The sequence below is a fragment of the Manis pentadactyla genome, chromosome 7 (genome assembly GCF_030020395.1).
Source record: "Manis pentadactyla isolate mManPen7 chromosome 7, mManPen7.hap1, whole genome shotgun sequence".
NCBI lineage: Eukaryota > Metazoa > Chordata > Mammalia > Pholidota > Manidae > Manis > Manis pentadactyla.
Genome location: NC_080025.1, coordinates 48,266,573 through 48,282,357, shown reverse-complemented (window position 1 = coordinate 48,282,357; position 15,785 = coordinate 48,266,573). Strand labels below are relative to the sequence as shown.

The window sequence follows — 15,785 nt, the reverse complement described above, 5'->3', positions numbered from 1 at the left end:
AATATGAGAGGGCAGGGAACCGGGGCGGGACCAAGGACACCACACAGGTGGCTAAGGTGTCTGGAAAGGGCACGTGGTTGGCATGCAGCCTCCCTTTCACCTGCCTCCTTGTGCCTCCAGAGGGGCCTGCACCCTCCCAAGGCACAATTCTGTCTGGCCCACTCTTTGCAGTGCCTGGGCCCAATATGCCCCCTGGCCTGAAGGGTCCTTAAGGGCTTTTGTGTCCCCTCACAGCGCCCCACCCTGCCTGGTGTCCACTCAGTGAAGTGAATCCAGGACTGTTCTCTACCCCACAATCTAGGTGTCTGCAGGACATCTCTTCTTAGGATCTTGGACTTGACATAGCAGAGAGGGTCAGACGTCTTATGTGGAGGCTGCCTCAGGGAAAGGGGGTGACTCCTGAAAACTGGTGAGGGGTCAGGGCCACAGGGAGGAGGCCACCAGTGATCCCGAATGTGTCTTCAGCAAGGGCTGTGATCCTCCACTCCCATGGGCTTTTCTGTGTGCATTTTGGGAATAGACACGTAAGTCAAGAGGAAAATGGGTGTATAACTAGAGCTGTCAATCAAATTACCTCACCCTGTCGAAGAAATGCCTCCTGGCTAGGCTGTGATAAATAGGCCCTCTCTAAAAATTCAGGGCCTTTGTCTACCCTGACTCTGGCTCACTCCTCCCTTGGAGGGTATTCAAATAAAACTTTCGCTTTGCTTCACTATCGTGCCTCTGCCTTTCAATTCTTTATTGCGGTTGAGACATGAACGAAGGAGAATAAACTCAGCTTCTTCACGGTCTGACACCCTGTCCTGCTTTCCCAGAGAGCACCTGACTGCCTGCACTGCAGGGAGGCTCTGCTCTGGGCTGCTTTTGCAGAGAAGGGATTACAAACAAACAATAGCAAACCCACGTCCTCAGTTACACTGTGACTTCCCAGGAACCCAACCTCACGCCCCTCAGAAATCAAACCCCAGTGGCCTGTCACACTGTCCATCTGGCCTGGTTTCGGACCAAGGCCTGAGGGTGCACACAGCTCACCCCACAAAGCCACACTGAGCTGTACCCTGAAACGTTGGGAAGGCTTTTCATTTTCTCCACACTGGAATTCTCATTTCTCTGGTTTTGGCATTTTGTAAAGTTGCTCTGTCTACATATGCACGTGTGTAAGTGCACAGCATGTAATAAGTGCCCAAAAAGTAGAGAACCCCTCCATCTAGGCATGACCATGAATACACTTGGCGCACTCCAGCATGCTAGACCATGCATGTATGACACACTAAAACATGATAGGATTTAAACCAGACTGTGTCTCTTTACCTAAGTGGGGTGTTTGGCTGGGACCGATATCTGGGAGGTACCAGGTTCTGTTGTGAACCCCACAAAGGCTCTGATGGGGTGGGCCACGGCCCGTAACAGGGGGAGGGAGGCAGGCACATGTTTACATCTTCACTCGCCTCAGTGGCTCAAGGTCTGACCCTTTCCCGTCTCGCAATCCCTAATCTTTGGGATGCGGGGGCCTCTGTAAGGAAGGTAACAATGGCAAGAGGCCCTAGGTCAGCGCCTCCAAGGACACGGCTCTGGGTTTACTGCTGGCTGCGCGTTTCCTGTCAGGTCTCTCCTGTTCCGGGGCGCTGGCCCAGCCGCAGCATTCCTTCCTGCCCAGGCCAGAGAGGCAGGGACCCTGCCACATGCCGCCATGGGAGGAAGCTGGCCTACGACCCTCATCAGGGTCAAGACGGGCCCACTTTTGCAGTCCCAGGACAGCACAACTTTGAAAATGGACAGGACTTTAGAAACGCTTTCATGAGTAAGTGCATTTGGAATTGGAAACTCTTCTTTCATGGCAAATCTGTGGTATGTTACTACATACATAAGCTAAAATCTTCCTCCACTTCTCCGACACTGTCCCTCAGCATGCATAGGACAGCTGTTATTATTTTTGCTTAGGTTTAGAAGATGTCTGAGGAGGTCCTATCACATGTGCAAGACGTATATGGTGGCAGCACTGAGACACCCCCACCCCACGCTCTACCCCATGCCTGCCACCAAGCCCAGGGCCGGCTCCAACGCCAAACCCTGGCTCATAGCACATCAGAGTAACTTCTAGAACATTCCCCCCAACCTAGAGGGGGATGAAATGATTCAATTTAAATAAATTTAGAAAAAACTAAGATTCCTCTAAACCCAGGGTAAGCCAACAAAGACCAGCATTCATCATGCCGGGAAATGGTGGGCTCACATGGGGACACTTCCAAGCCCGCCGGTTCTGTGGATGAGGTGTCAGCACAGAATGCCAACATCTTGTGTTTTCTGAGCTGCATACCACTCAAGTGAATGAATGGTTTCATCTCGGCGAACTGCCAACTGCGTGCTGGCCAGAGCCCGCCCTCCAGGGATGCTTAAATCTCTGGAAGCCAGCAACGTTTCTTTTACCATTTTGTTAATATGGGACTGCTGGGGTACAACGCAGTTATCTGGGGTGACCACTCACCAGCACGCATTCTTTTGCACAAGTTGGGGTGCAAAGTATATGTCACTTATGCATGCAGACCAGGATATTCCTGTGCATACTGACTCATGCATATGTGCCTAAGCAACAGACACATTATAAACACGTATATGTGTGTACTTGCCTTGTAGGGTCTGCAAAATTCAAAGGACTCGGGGACATCTATAAATGTCACACATGCTCACATTCAGTACATGCTCTTATTTCTATTATAAACATTCTCATTAAACGTTCATAAAACTTCAAAAGAAAAATGAGTCTGGTACAGGCACGAAAGGGGAGGCCTGGTAGAAGCATTTTGCAACTCGTCAAGCTTTGAAGAACTACAACATTTTTTTTAAACAAAAGTAAAACACTGCCTCAGAGTAAGCTCTCTCCTCTCAACACGTCAGCCCTGATACTCCTGTCCCTCCCCCCTCTGGCATTTCTGCTCTTTCAGACCAACTCTGAGGGGCACAACAGCCTAAACAGCCCCTGGGCGCCCCCCAGGGCCGGGGCTGAGTCCCCTACCCCACATGCCCCTTCTGCCAGCCTCAGGACACCTTGGCCCCCTGGGTCAGAGCTCTCGCATGGTCCCACGTCCTGGTGCCCAGTGCCACCCACTCTCAGCTTGGATGCAGGCCCCTGAGGAGAGGCTGTGACCAGTCAGCTCACAGGACTAATAATTTATACTGCAGCCAACTCCCTCCACAAATGTCCCCTGAGTCCCATCTGCAACACTAGCATGTGAAGACAGCATTCTGGAACCAGATAAAGGGGATGGACTGATGTGAATGTATTTGACTGTTCACTTTAAAATTTATGTTGTGTGAATTTTACCTCAAGTGAAAAAAAATCTGTTAAGGATGAAAGTGCAAGCTGAGCTATATCAGAAATGTAAGGTTTCCTGATGTTCTCTTCCCACTTATTTAAAAAATATCAAGGTTACATACGACATAACAATGGCAGGATAAGCTACATCTTGTTCACAATTTTCTCTCTTGCCTACATGAGGATTGAGATGAAAAGGCCCCTTTACTCAAACTCTTGCAAACGATTTTGTGTTCAAGAAGCACATTTCCTTCTGAGCCTCTAAAGGTTTTGTACCCAATTCCAATGTGTGTGTGTGTGTGTGTGTGTGTGTGTTGGCAGAGAGGGGGTCCCTACACCAACAAGCCAGGCATCCTACAATTCAGCTCAATTCTGACATGATCTGCCTGGAGACATTGTCAGATCCCACAGTTTGAGGGCTGCTCCCACAAGACACCCTTCCGCGTCCCCCTACACACTTCAGATGCTAAACACAACTCTAGGATGTTACCTGGGCTTGACCGACCGACCTATATATCAGATGTTCCTGCAGCCCTTCCTCGGGTTCCATTGATCAGCTAGAGCAGCGCACAGGACTCAGAGAAACAGTTTACTCATTAGGTCACTGGTTTATTATAAAGGACATAACTCAGGAACAGCCAGACTGAGGAGACGCAGAGGGCCAGGTGTGGGGAGGGGTAGAGCTGCCCTGCCCTCTCCAGGCACCACTCTCCCCAGATCTCCACCAGGTCTCCAACGCGGAAGCACTCTGAGCCCTGTCCCTTTGTTTTCTATGGAGCTTCACTACACACACATGATGGATAACTCACTAGCCACTGGCGGTTGATTCAGCCTCCAGCCCCTCCCCTCCCTGGTGGTCAGGGTGGGACTGAAAGTTCAACCCTCTAATCATGTGGTTGGTTCCCTAGCAACCAGCCCCACCCTCAGGTGCTCCAAAGGTCACCTCTTCATAACTCTCATCTTAGGGGATTCCGAGGGTTTCAGGGGCTCTGTGACAGAAATGAGGGCAAAGACCAAATAGTATTTCTTATAAATCACAGTAGTGCAGCCTCATATGTGGAGTTTCTGAGAAGTCTAAGGATGGTGTCCCCACCTGCATGTGTTCCCAGGGCATAATGTAGGCACATCAGGAAGGCATTTAACTGACAGATCAGCCTGAGGGCCACCATCCTTGGCTTAGGCAGGAGGGTCCCAGGTAGGTAACACATGTGGGTGTCTCTGTCCTCATGAAGCCTGTGGATTGCGTCAGACAGGACCCTCAGCCCATGTGCAGCACAGGGTGCCAGGTATCCTCCCTGCTGCTCTGTCACCCCACCATCTGCTCCCCTGTGTCTGCAATCCCTCAGTTTCCACCACTTCATCCAGTTACAACACTGGGAGAAATTCACAGTATTTGGATTCATATTTATTATTGAAGGTGAGGGTAAATATTTATATATCCCTCACTTTCCTGGAGTGGGGGCTGCAATTTAAAAGAGCTCCACGGTTCAACATAGTACTGGAAGTCCCATCTGCAACACCAGCATGTGAAGACAGCATTCTGGAACCAGATAAAGGGGGCGGACTGATGTGAATGCATTTGACTATTCACTTTAAATTTTATGTTGTGTGAATTTTACCTCAAGTGAAAAAAATCTGTTAAGGATGAAAGTGCAAGCTGCCATGGCAATCAGACGACACAAAGAAATAAAAGGTATCCAGATTGGTAAGGAAGAAGCCAAACTGTCACTGTTTGCAGATGACATGATATTGTACATAAAAAACCCTAAAGAATCCACCCCAAAACTACTAGAACTGATATCTGAATTCAGCAAAGTTGCAGGATATAAAATTAATACACAGAAATCTGTTGCTTTCCTATACACTAAAGATGAACTAGCAGAAAGAGAAATCAGGAAAACAATTCCATTCACAATTGCACCAAAAAAGAGAACAAAATACCTAGGAACAAACCTAACCAAGGAAGTGAAATACCTATACCCTGAAAACTACAAGACACTCATGAGAGAAATTAAAGAGGACACTAATAAATGAAAATACATCCCATGCTCTTGGGTAGGAAGAATCAAAATGGCCATCCTGCCTAAAGCAATCTACAGATTAAATGCAATCCCTATCAAAATACCAACAGCATTCTTCAACAAACTAGGACAAACAGTTCTAAAATTCATATGGAACCACAAAAAACCCCGAATAGCCAAAGCAATCCTGAGAAGGAAGAATAAAGTGGGGTGTATTACGCTTCCCAACTTCAAGCTCTACTACAAAGCCACAGTAATCAAAACAGTTTAGTACTGGCACAAGAACAGACCCATAGATCAATGGAACAGAATAGAGAGCCCGGATATAAACCCACACATATATGGCCAATTAATATATGATAAAGGAGCCATGGACGTACAATGGGGAAATGACAGCCTCTTCAACAGCTGGTATTAGCAAAACTGGACAGCTACATGTATGAGAATGAAACTTCATAACTGTTTAACTCCATACACAAAAGTAAACTCGAAATGGATCAAAGACCTGAATGTAAGTCATGAAACCATAAAACTCTTAGAAGATAATATCAGCAAAACTCTCTTGAATATAAACATGAGCAACTTTTTCAAGAACATTATCTCCTCGGGCAAGGGAAACAAAAGCAAAAATGAACAAGTGGGACTATATCAAACTAAAAAGCTTCTGTACAGCAAAGGACACCATCAGTAGCACCAAAAAGGCATCCTACAATATGGGAGAATATATTCATAAATGACATATCTGATAAAGGGTTGACATTCAAAATATATGAAGAGCTTATGCACCTCAACAACCAAAAAGCAAGTAACCCGATTAAAAAATGGGCAGAGGATTTGAACAGACAGTTCTCCAAAGAAGAAATTCAGATGGCCAACAGACACATGAAAAGATGATCCACATCACTAATCATCAGAGAAATGAGAATTAAAACCACAATGAGACATCATCTCACACCAGTTAGGATGGCCAACATCCAAAAGACAAGCAACAACAAATGTTGGTGAGGTTGTGGAGAAAGGGGAACCCTCCTACACTGCTGGTGGGAATGTAAATTAGTTCAACCATCGTGGAAAGCAGTAAGGAGCTTCCTCAAAAAACTCAAAATAGAAATACCATTTGACCCAGAAATTCCTCTCCTAGGAATTTACCCTAAGAAAACAGGATCACAGATTCAAAAAGACATATGCACCCCTATATTTATCACAGCCCTATTTACAATAGTCAAGAAATGAAAGCAACCTAAGTGTCCATCAGTAGATGACTGGATAAAGAAGATGTGGTACATATACACAATGGAATATTATTCAGCCATAAGAAGAAAACAAATCCTATCACAACAACATGGATGGAGCTAGAGAGTATTATGCTCAGTGAAATATGCCAGGTGAAGAAAGACAAGCACCATATGATTTCACTCAACTGTGGAGTATAAGAACAAAGCAAAAACTGAAGGAACAAAACAGCATCAGACTCACAGGACCCAAGAAGTGACTAGTGGTTACCAAAGGGAAAGGGACTGGGGAGGGTGGTTGGGAAGGGAGGGAGAAGGGGATTAATGGGCTTTATGATTAACACACATAATGTAGGGGGAGATCATGGGGAAGGCAGTATAGCACAGAGAAGACAAGTAGTGACTCTGTAACATCTTACTATGCTGATGGACAGTGACTGTAATGGGGTATGTGGTGAGGACTTGATAATAGGGGAGAATGTAGTAACCATGATATTGTTCATGTGATACCTTAGGATAAGACTGTATATCAATGATACCTTAATAAAAAATAAAATAAATAATTAAATATTTTTAAAAAGGTAAAAAGTAAAAATAAAAGAGCTCCATGGGTTCAGGTACAGCCACATTGGCACCCTGTGGGGCTACTCAAGCCCAACCCACTTGGGACCTTCTCCACTTTTGATTCTCCCTCAGGGTTGTACTCCAGTTAGACGGGTCAAGAGGAGGCCATCCTGCCACAGATTCTCCCTTCTCCACCGAACTTCAGTGTCAATGGCCTTGGCCTCCAATTGCTATCGTCATCGGAGGGCCCAGTCTCAGCTGGGATTCCGCCAAGTCATCCTCCATGCCTGCATCTGATCACTTCCTCCCCACCCTGATGTCTAAGCCCTTGGCCTGTCTCCAGCAAAAGTCCCGTCAGGTCAGTTTGGCCAGCACCCCCCTGCCCTTGCTGCTCCTTCCAGTGAGTTTCATCTGCCCCGGATCCGGTCACCTTGATCTTCAGCTGAGCTCCCAGCTGTCACTGATGCACTGGAGCTGAGCCCAGCTCTTCCTTGACAGCAAGGCACCAACTGAAATCCGTCTCTTCCACCTTAACTGGTGTCTGGCTGTGTTTGACACCTGTCCTGCTGGCTATGCCTGATAAACTGGATTTATGCTGACTAAGCCGATACCAAGTTCAGTTTGATGTAATAAAACATATGGAGGAATCTATGCAGGTAAATGTCACCCTAACTGCTTACCAAGAAGCCAGCACACGATGGAAACCATAATAATAACAGCGACAGAATCAGACAGCTCAGCCAGCCCCAAACCGTTCTCCTGAGGCCACCGGATGACACTCCCCAAATGTCCCAAAAATGCACCACCTCCTACCCCCTGTTCTGAAACCACTTCGAGCTGAGCTATCCAACCATCCACCCCCCGTGCTATTCCGAATACAGCAGCTAGAGAGATGTGTGAGCATGGGGATCTGAGCAGCCGCCTCCCCATCTCAAGCTTTTAATGACCTTGCTCTGCTTGGCGTGCCACACCACCACCTTCTGTGGCTGCAGAGAGCAGCAGGGGCTGGCCCTGCCCCTGGCCTCACCTCACACCTCCACTGCCTGGCAGACACTGGCCTCCAGCTGTCCTGGCCTGCAGAGCCTTGGCCACAGGGCCTGCACCTGGTATTTGTCCATCCCAACTGCCCTGTCCATTCACCTAGTTGACCCCTCCCAAGCCCTACTCATCCTTCAAACTCCTGGGCCTCCTCACCAGGTAAAGACAGATTGGCGCCACCACCATCTGCAGGGGTCCTCCCCATTGTGGGTCACAGGAACAGTCCCTGCTCTACACACTGCCCTTCCAGGAGGGCAGGGCTGGGTCTCCCTGGGCTGGGAAGGCCTGGTGAGGAAAGTGTTCAACATCCACATCTAGGTTCATCAACACAAAGCATTCCTTTACTTTTTAACTTTTCATTATGGAAAATTCCAAACAGATACAACAGACAGAATAGCATGATAAACCACCATGTGGATATCACCCTGGAGCTGGTTTCCTCACCTGTCAACTCCCAGCCAGCACTGCTTCAACCACACCCACACCATGTACCCCAGTGGGATTTAAATCAAATTTTTAATTTTGAGATCCCTGTAGGTGCACATGCAGCTATCAGGAGATACACAGAGACATCACATTCTTTATCCAGTTTACTCCAATGATAATATCTTACAAACCTATATCAGGATGTTGACATTGATAGAGTCAAGATACAGAACATCCCCACCCTACAAGGGTCTCTCACTTGGCCTTTACAGCCATGTCTACATCTCTCCCACCTTGCCCCTCCTAACCCCTAGAAAACACTAATCTGTTTTCCATTTCTATACTTTTTCCATTTAAGGGATTTTATATAAATGGAACTGTACACTGTGTAAGCTCTGGGGAATGCCTGTTTTGCATACTCAATCAGGTATCATTCGCATCAATGGCTGTTCCTTTCCATTGATGAGCTGTGTTTCACCATGTGGAAGGATCCCAGTCTGCTTAACTTTCAACTTGTTGAAGGACATCTGGATTGTTTCCACTTTGAGGCTGTTAAGAATAAAGCTTCCAGAAACACTTGCCTACCGTTTTTTGGGTGAATGTAAGTCTATTTCTTTGGGATGAAAATCCAGAAGTGCAACTGCTGCATCATATGGAATTCACATGTTTACTTTCTTTAAGAAAGTGCCAAACTGTTTGCCAAAGAGGCTGGCCCATTCTGCATTCCCACCAGCAATAAATGAGAGTTCCAGTTTCTCCACATCCTCACAAGCATTTGGTGTTGTCACTATTTTTTATTTTAACCGTTATGATAAGTGTGTTGTGCTGTCTCATCATGGTTCTAATTTCCAGTTCACTGAAGGCTAATGATGTTGGACATCTTTTCATGTGCTTATCTGGCATCTTTTTTAGTGAGATGCCTCCTCATGTCTTCCACACATTTTCTAACTAGATTGTTTGTTTCTTTACTAATGAGTGTTCAGAGTGCAAATAACTTCTCCCAGTCTGTAGTTTGTCTTTTTACCCTTCTAATAAGTTCATTCCATTGCAGAAGCTCTCAATTTTGTTGAAGTTTAATTTATTAATTTTTCCTTTTATGGATTGTGCTTTTGATGCTAATCTAAGACTCTTGTCTAGCCAGGATCCCAAAGCTTTTCTGTATTTCTTTCTAAAAATTTTATAGTTTTACATTTTACATTTAAATTTGTGATCCACCTTAATTTTTGTATAAGTGAGATTTGGGTTGATGTTAATTTTTTTGACTGGGGTGCCCAATTGTTCCAGCACTATTTGTTGAAAAGGCCTACCTTCACTGACTTGATTTTGCACCATTTTCAAAAGATCAATTGGGCATATTTGTGTATTTTAGGTGGGTCTATTTTTGGGTTTTCTCTCCTGTTCCATTGATATCTATGTCAGTCCTGTCACGAGCACCATGCAGTCTTGATTACAGGGCTATCTAATACATCTGGAAATTAGATAAATCCACTCCTCCCACTTTTTCAAAATGATTTTAGCTACTCTAGTTCCTTTGCCTTTCCATATAAATTTTAGAATCATCATATATAGATATAGATATAAGTACAGGTATATAGATATAAATCTACAAAAAGCCATTCTGGGACTGTGATAGGAATTGTGTTAAAAATGTATACCAATCTGAGAGGAATCACAATCTTTACAAAGGTGAATTTTCCAACCCATGAATATGGAATTTCTCTCCACTTAGATATTCTTTGATTTCTTTCATCAACACTATGTAGTTTTAAGCATTTAAATCTTGTAAGTTTTATTAGGTCTAAGCATTAGTGTTTCATTTTTTTACCATATTATAAATGGCATTGTATTTTATGTTTCTACATGATCGTTGCAAGTTACAGAAATACAATTGGTTTTTGAGTGTTTATCTTATTCCTGCAAACTTGCTGAATTCACTTATTTGTTCTGGGAGGTTTTTATAGATTCCTTGGAGTTTTCTAAGTAGTAATCGTGACATCTGCAAAAAGCAACGATTTTATTTCTTCCCTTCCAATTTGTTGTCTTCTATTTCCTTTTCTTGCATGATGCTCCTGTGGAATTTCCATCACCACGTTGACTATAAGTGGTGTTAGCTGTAGAGGTTTTGTAGATGTGCCTTATTAGGTTAAAGAAGTACCCTCCTGTTCTACTTTGTTGGAGTTTTTAGTTATGAAAAGGTACAAATTTTGTCCAATACTTTTAAAAAAATCTATTGATATAACCATGTGACTTGTCTTCTTTATTCAGTAAATATGTTGGATTACATTGATGGATTTTTTCAAGTATTGAACCAGCCTCTCATCCCTGGAATAAATCTCACTTGGTCATGGTGTGGTCAATACTTCTTCAGTATTACTGAATCCAGTTGCTTATATTTGGTTAAGGAGTTTTGTCTCTATGTTCATAAGGTAGAATGCTTTATAGTTTTTTCTTTTATTGTTGCTCCTTTGTCTGGCTTTGGTGACATGGTAACACTATCTTCATCAAATGAATTGGGAAGTCTTTCCCCCTCTCCCATTTCCTGGAAGGGATTGCACAGAATTAGTGTAAATTCTTCTTTTAAGTGTTTGATCATCAGAATTCTCCAGTGAAACTATCTGGGCCTGGAGATTTTGTGGGGGAGGGGTTGTAAATTAGTAATTCAATTCCCTTAACAGTTGTAGGATACTTACATTGTATATTTCACATGGGGTGAGTTGTCAGTTTGTGTTCATCATTAAATGCTGGGTGTGTACAGCTGTTTACAGTTTCCTTCTTTGTCCCTCTGGTCTCTGCAGGGCCTTGCTGCATTCCTGACATTAGCAATTTGTGTCTCCCTTCTTTTTTTCTGTGTTTCTAGAGGCTTGTCAACTTTATTGATCTTTTCAAAGAACCAGCTCTTTCTTTCATTTACATTCTCCAGTTTCCCTGCCAATACTTGCATTGATTTCTGCTTACATTTTAAATATTTCCTTCCTTCTGCTCAGCTTGGATGAGCTTTGCTCTTCTTTTTCCCAGCTCCAGAGGCAGTATTTCAAACTATTCATTTCAGGCTTTTCTTCTTTCCCAGTGTATTAATTTACTGTGACAAATTTCCTCTCAGCCCTGCTGTGGCTTTGTCCCACTGATTTTGAATGTTTTATTTTCACTTTATTCAGTTCAGTGCATTCTGATTTCCTTTAAGATTCCTCCCTGACCCATGGATTCCTTGCAGTGTGTTGTTCCATGTCCAGGAGTCCAGAGAGCTTCCTATTTCCTTCCTGTTACTGATTTCCAGTTTGACTCCAATATGGCTAAAGAACACACTCTGGATGGTGCTGATTCTTTTTTAATATTTTGAAGTTTGTTTTGTGGCCTAGGATGTGGGACACTCAGGTCCCTTGGTCCCGAGGTCACGGCCAGTCTGCCTTCTTTTCTCTACCCTTCAGTCTTCTGGCATTTCTTATAGTGCCCAGGGAATTTAGCTGTACTTGGCAGGAGGATTCGAGAAAGTACATCTACCCCATCTTCCGGGAAGCCAAGCCACTCTCCCAGTGGTACTTTAAAGCATATCCTCTCATTTATGTACACGTGGGCATCTGGCTCTGAGTGATACAGATGCCCAACAAACACTGCTCTGAAACCGCACAGTGGTCGCATTTGAGGCATTATGGTCTATATTTGCAGATGAGGAAACGGATTCAGAGGATCACCAAGTACACAAGTCAACGGAATTCCATAAATGGACTTAAATCCCCACACAGAACATTAGCTCCATCTGCCCTCTTGCCCAACCTGCAGGATGGCACATACCTGTGCCCCTGGGCACACACCTGCATGAGGCAGCCAACCTCACTCAGCTCCCCAGCTTTTCCCAAGTTTGGGAAGCATTCAGTATCCCCTTGAGGTTCCACATAATGATCCTAGAGCCAAGTCTGGAGCCATGAGTCAGTCTGAAGTTTTTCCTGGTATTTTCTTTCCTCCAGCATGTCCCCCACCTTCCACTGTCACCAGTGTGTTTCCAGGGAACCTGGTGCTGGGGCAGTGGGATTTGACTGAACTTCATGTCTAAACGCTGGTAGCTAGTCCAAACCCACAACACACATTCAAATTAGCCATTGGTTGTGGTCAGTCAGGAGGAGGGGCTGTATGGTGATGAAGGTAAAGCCCTCTGCTTCCACCTCAATGATTGAAATGTAGGGCAGACAGGGCAGCACACGTGTGAGGCTGTGCTCACGTGCAATGCTCAGATAAGCACAATGCAGCACGCAGAGCCCATTCCCTCTCACTGCATTTCCACCTCATCTGCTGGGAATAATGGCGTTCCAGTGCTGTGTTCTGTGTATAAAGAGAAGGCTTTGCAGCCCATGAAGAACGCTTTGGGGAAAGATGGTCCTCCTATTCCTATTAAATGACATACAGCCCCAGGTTTCTCTGGAGAAGGACAGACAAGGCATGCTCTCATTGCTGCACCTACCGCAGGTAGGGGGCAGCCACCACGAATATCAGTGTCCCACACCCCAGAGGGTGCTGAGAAGCATTAGCAAATCACAGTAGCTTCATAAAAAGAACAGAACATCCACCCTTCCCTCCCCAGGGCAGAAGAGCAGCAGCATAAATAATCAATTACAGAAATGAGTGATTTATGTTTATGTAGGGCTCTAGCTCCTTCCCTACTCCATCAGCTTAAGGTTGGCATATACTGGTCTCTCATGGCTAATGGGGTGCGCCCTGGGACAGAGGGTAGGGGTGCATACAAACACAATGTCTGTATGGCAAGTGTCTCAGGGATGCAGCAGGCCCGTCCCAGAAGCTGGCCCATCCCAGAAGTTGTCACTCTGTTGGGAAGGCCCAGGACTGTGGCTGGTCATCCAGGATGGAAGGAACGAGGGAAGGTCTGCACAAGCAGGCAGTGGGCAGGGGTCCAGAGCAAGGGAGCAGGGAGCTTGCTGCTCTTTGCTGCCTTGCTTTCTCTGTAAGGGCGGGCACTCCACTTCCTTCTTTCAACTCCAAGTAACACCACAAAGAGCGAAAAAGCTGGTGCTCGGCTCCCAAAGCACCACGACCCTTCCCATAAGTGCTTGTTCAGCAGAGCCATGTCGCATAACACCAAATGGAGATTCAGCACCAAGCTAACCCCCAGCAGGCTGCACAGCCATATCCCCACACCATCCAGGCAACAGCCTCTGCACCTCGGAGGCTTCTGACATGTGACATGGAAACATTTCTGCCTGAGATGGTGCAAAGCAGAGCAAGGCGAGAGGGTGTCTTACCATGTGCTCCTTTGTACAGACCACCGGCGCTGCCCATCTGTGGCCCGGGTGGGCTGAACGAGGGATAACGTGGGGGTGTCGTCACTGGAACAGAGAGCAGAGCCAGGAGTTGTGGCCATATTCTCCCTGCCGGGGGAGCTGCACACAAGATTTACTTCTTTCTTACCATATGGCGTTTCCGGAGACACAGGAAATGAAGGTGTGGGTGAGATGCCCCCGCCGCCATTTTTGTTTGGAGAGAAGATCCTGCCATCAATCCCATCCAGACCTGGGGGATATGCACCGATGGCTATCTGAAATTTGGCATGGGGAGGACAGGTGAGGCCACCTCCAGACAGCAGGACCGCCAAGCCAGCCCTTGTCTGAGGGGCTGGGGGCCCAGGTTCAGATCCGCAGCCCCACCCTGGCAGCTGCAGAAAGCTGGGGGAAGCTGGAGTAATTGCACAGAATGGGTTTACACCCTCTGCCCACCCATGGGTTCCATCACCCAGGTGATGAAGGGAGCTTGCCGCAGGCTGGTACAGCTCAGAGAAAGCGAGCTACAGCATCACAGGATGAGGCAGGACAAATCATCTCTGCCTGTGGTATATGCAGATACAAAAAAGTGCACAATAAACTCAACACTTGGGCATAGAAAAACGCCTGGAAGGACGAATGCCGAATATTAACACTGGTTTTGTTTGTGTGTTAAGACTATGAATGACTTGCTCTTCTTGTCTATTCTTGGTTCCAACTTTTCCATCTTGAGAATAAATAAAACCCTAATTTGCAAAGGTTCAGTTTTGGGTTTCACTGATCTGTCTTACTTGCATGATTAAAACCCTAATTCTGCTTCCAGGAAAATGCTGTGCGGTGTGTGGGCCTCCCCACAGGTCACCCCTCCACACTGAGCCACCTTCTCCTGCTGCCTTCCCAGGGGCTCCCAAGTGGGGCATCTGGGACCTGCTACCATGATTTCCAGGAAGTCTGTTTGCCCTCGGGAGCTGCTGGCCACTCGCTGAGCTCAAGATCCCTATGGGTACACCACCTGCACACTACCACCTCATCCCCCGTACTCCCAGGAGACCGGATATCATGTCCAGCCCTGAGGACTGCACACCTGGGCCCTCCCAACCCGTTTCAGCCTTTCCCAGGAGCCGTGAGATGCAGAGGGAGGGGGGCAGGCGGGCTCTCAGGGTCGGTGTATACCTCTTTGGCATCTGCTGGAGACAGGAAAGGCGCCAGGCTTGCAGCCTGATCTGCACTGGTGGTCTTTCCCCATCCACACTTGGAGAAGGCCGGCTGGCCCCCGGCTTCGTTGTCGTACTGTCCAACACTCAGCTTCCGGAACCTTCCGCCCAGTGGCTCATCACCTGGGGAGCCTGTTAGAAGAGAGACATGGGGCTTCAGGGCTTTCATCACAGTGGAACATGCAGGACAGTTATTAAAACCCAACTGTACAAATTCTCAAAGGCACTTTTCTGGTTCCAGAGCACCTTAACACCTGATAAGGCCATCCCGCTCCCACCCTCCCTCTGGCCCCTGGTGACAACGGTTCCCCTCTTTGTTTCTGCGGACCTGCCTGTTCCAAACGGGAATCGAAATGGGATCACACAGTATGGGTCTTCTCAGTGTGCGGCCTCGTTTCTGTCTGGACTGATCTCCTGCCAGTGTCCTGCCTGTGTCCCTGTGTTGGCTCCAGGGGGAAGGGATTCGATCATCTGCTTCCCCAGTGTTCAGAGCAGTGCCTGGTGCCCAGAAGGTGCTCAGGAAACAGTGGGGAGAGAGCGAATGAGACCCAGAATGGAGCCCCACCCTCACCCAGTGTGTGAGAGAGAGTGGTGGTGGGGGTTGAGCGTGGAGGAGGCCAGGACAGGACCCCTGACAGTGGCAGGCACCTGGGACCCTGGGACTCATGGGGTCACATTGCTTGTATTTTGCTTCATGACCACCAAGGAGGTAA

General features: G+C 46.6%; 1 protein-coding gene across 15 annotated transcripts in view; it reads right to left on the bottom strand.

Annotated features, from left to right (window-relative positions):
- The window catches only part of TNS3 (tensin 3), a 227,620-nt gene that overhangs the window by 43,732 nt on the left and 168,103 nt on the right, over window positions 1–15,785 (bottom strand). For 13 of the 15 annotated variants that reach the window (XM_057505348.1, XM_057505350.1, XM_057505342.1 and 10 more), the window contains 3 exons: window positions 15,032–15,204; window positions 14,010–14,136; window positions 13,844–13,927 (listed from right to left, as the gene is read on the bottom strand). The exons of 1 other annotated variant lie outside the window; for it this stretch is intronic. In XM_057505348.1, coding sequence (XP_057361331.1) covers window positions 13,844–13,927; window positions 14,010–14,136; window positions 15,032–15,204 — 384 coding nt within the window. The remainder of the gene's footprint in view (window positions 1–13,843; window positions 13,928–14,009; window positions 14,137–15,031; window positions 15,205–15,785) is intronic. One more of the 15 variants, XM_057505344.1, reaches the window with a different exon arrangement.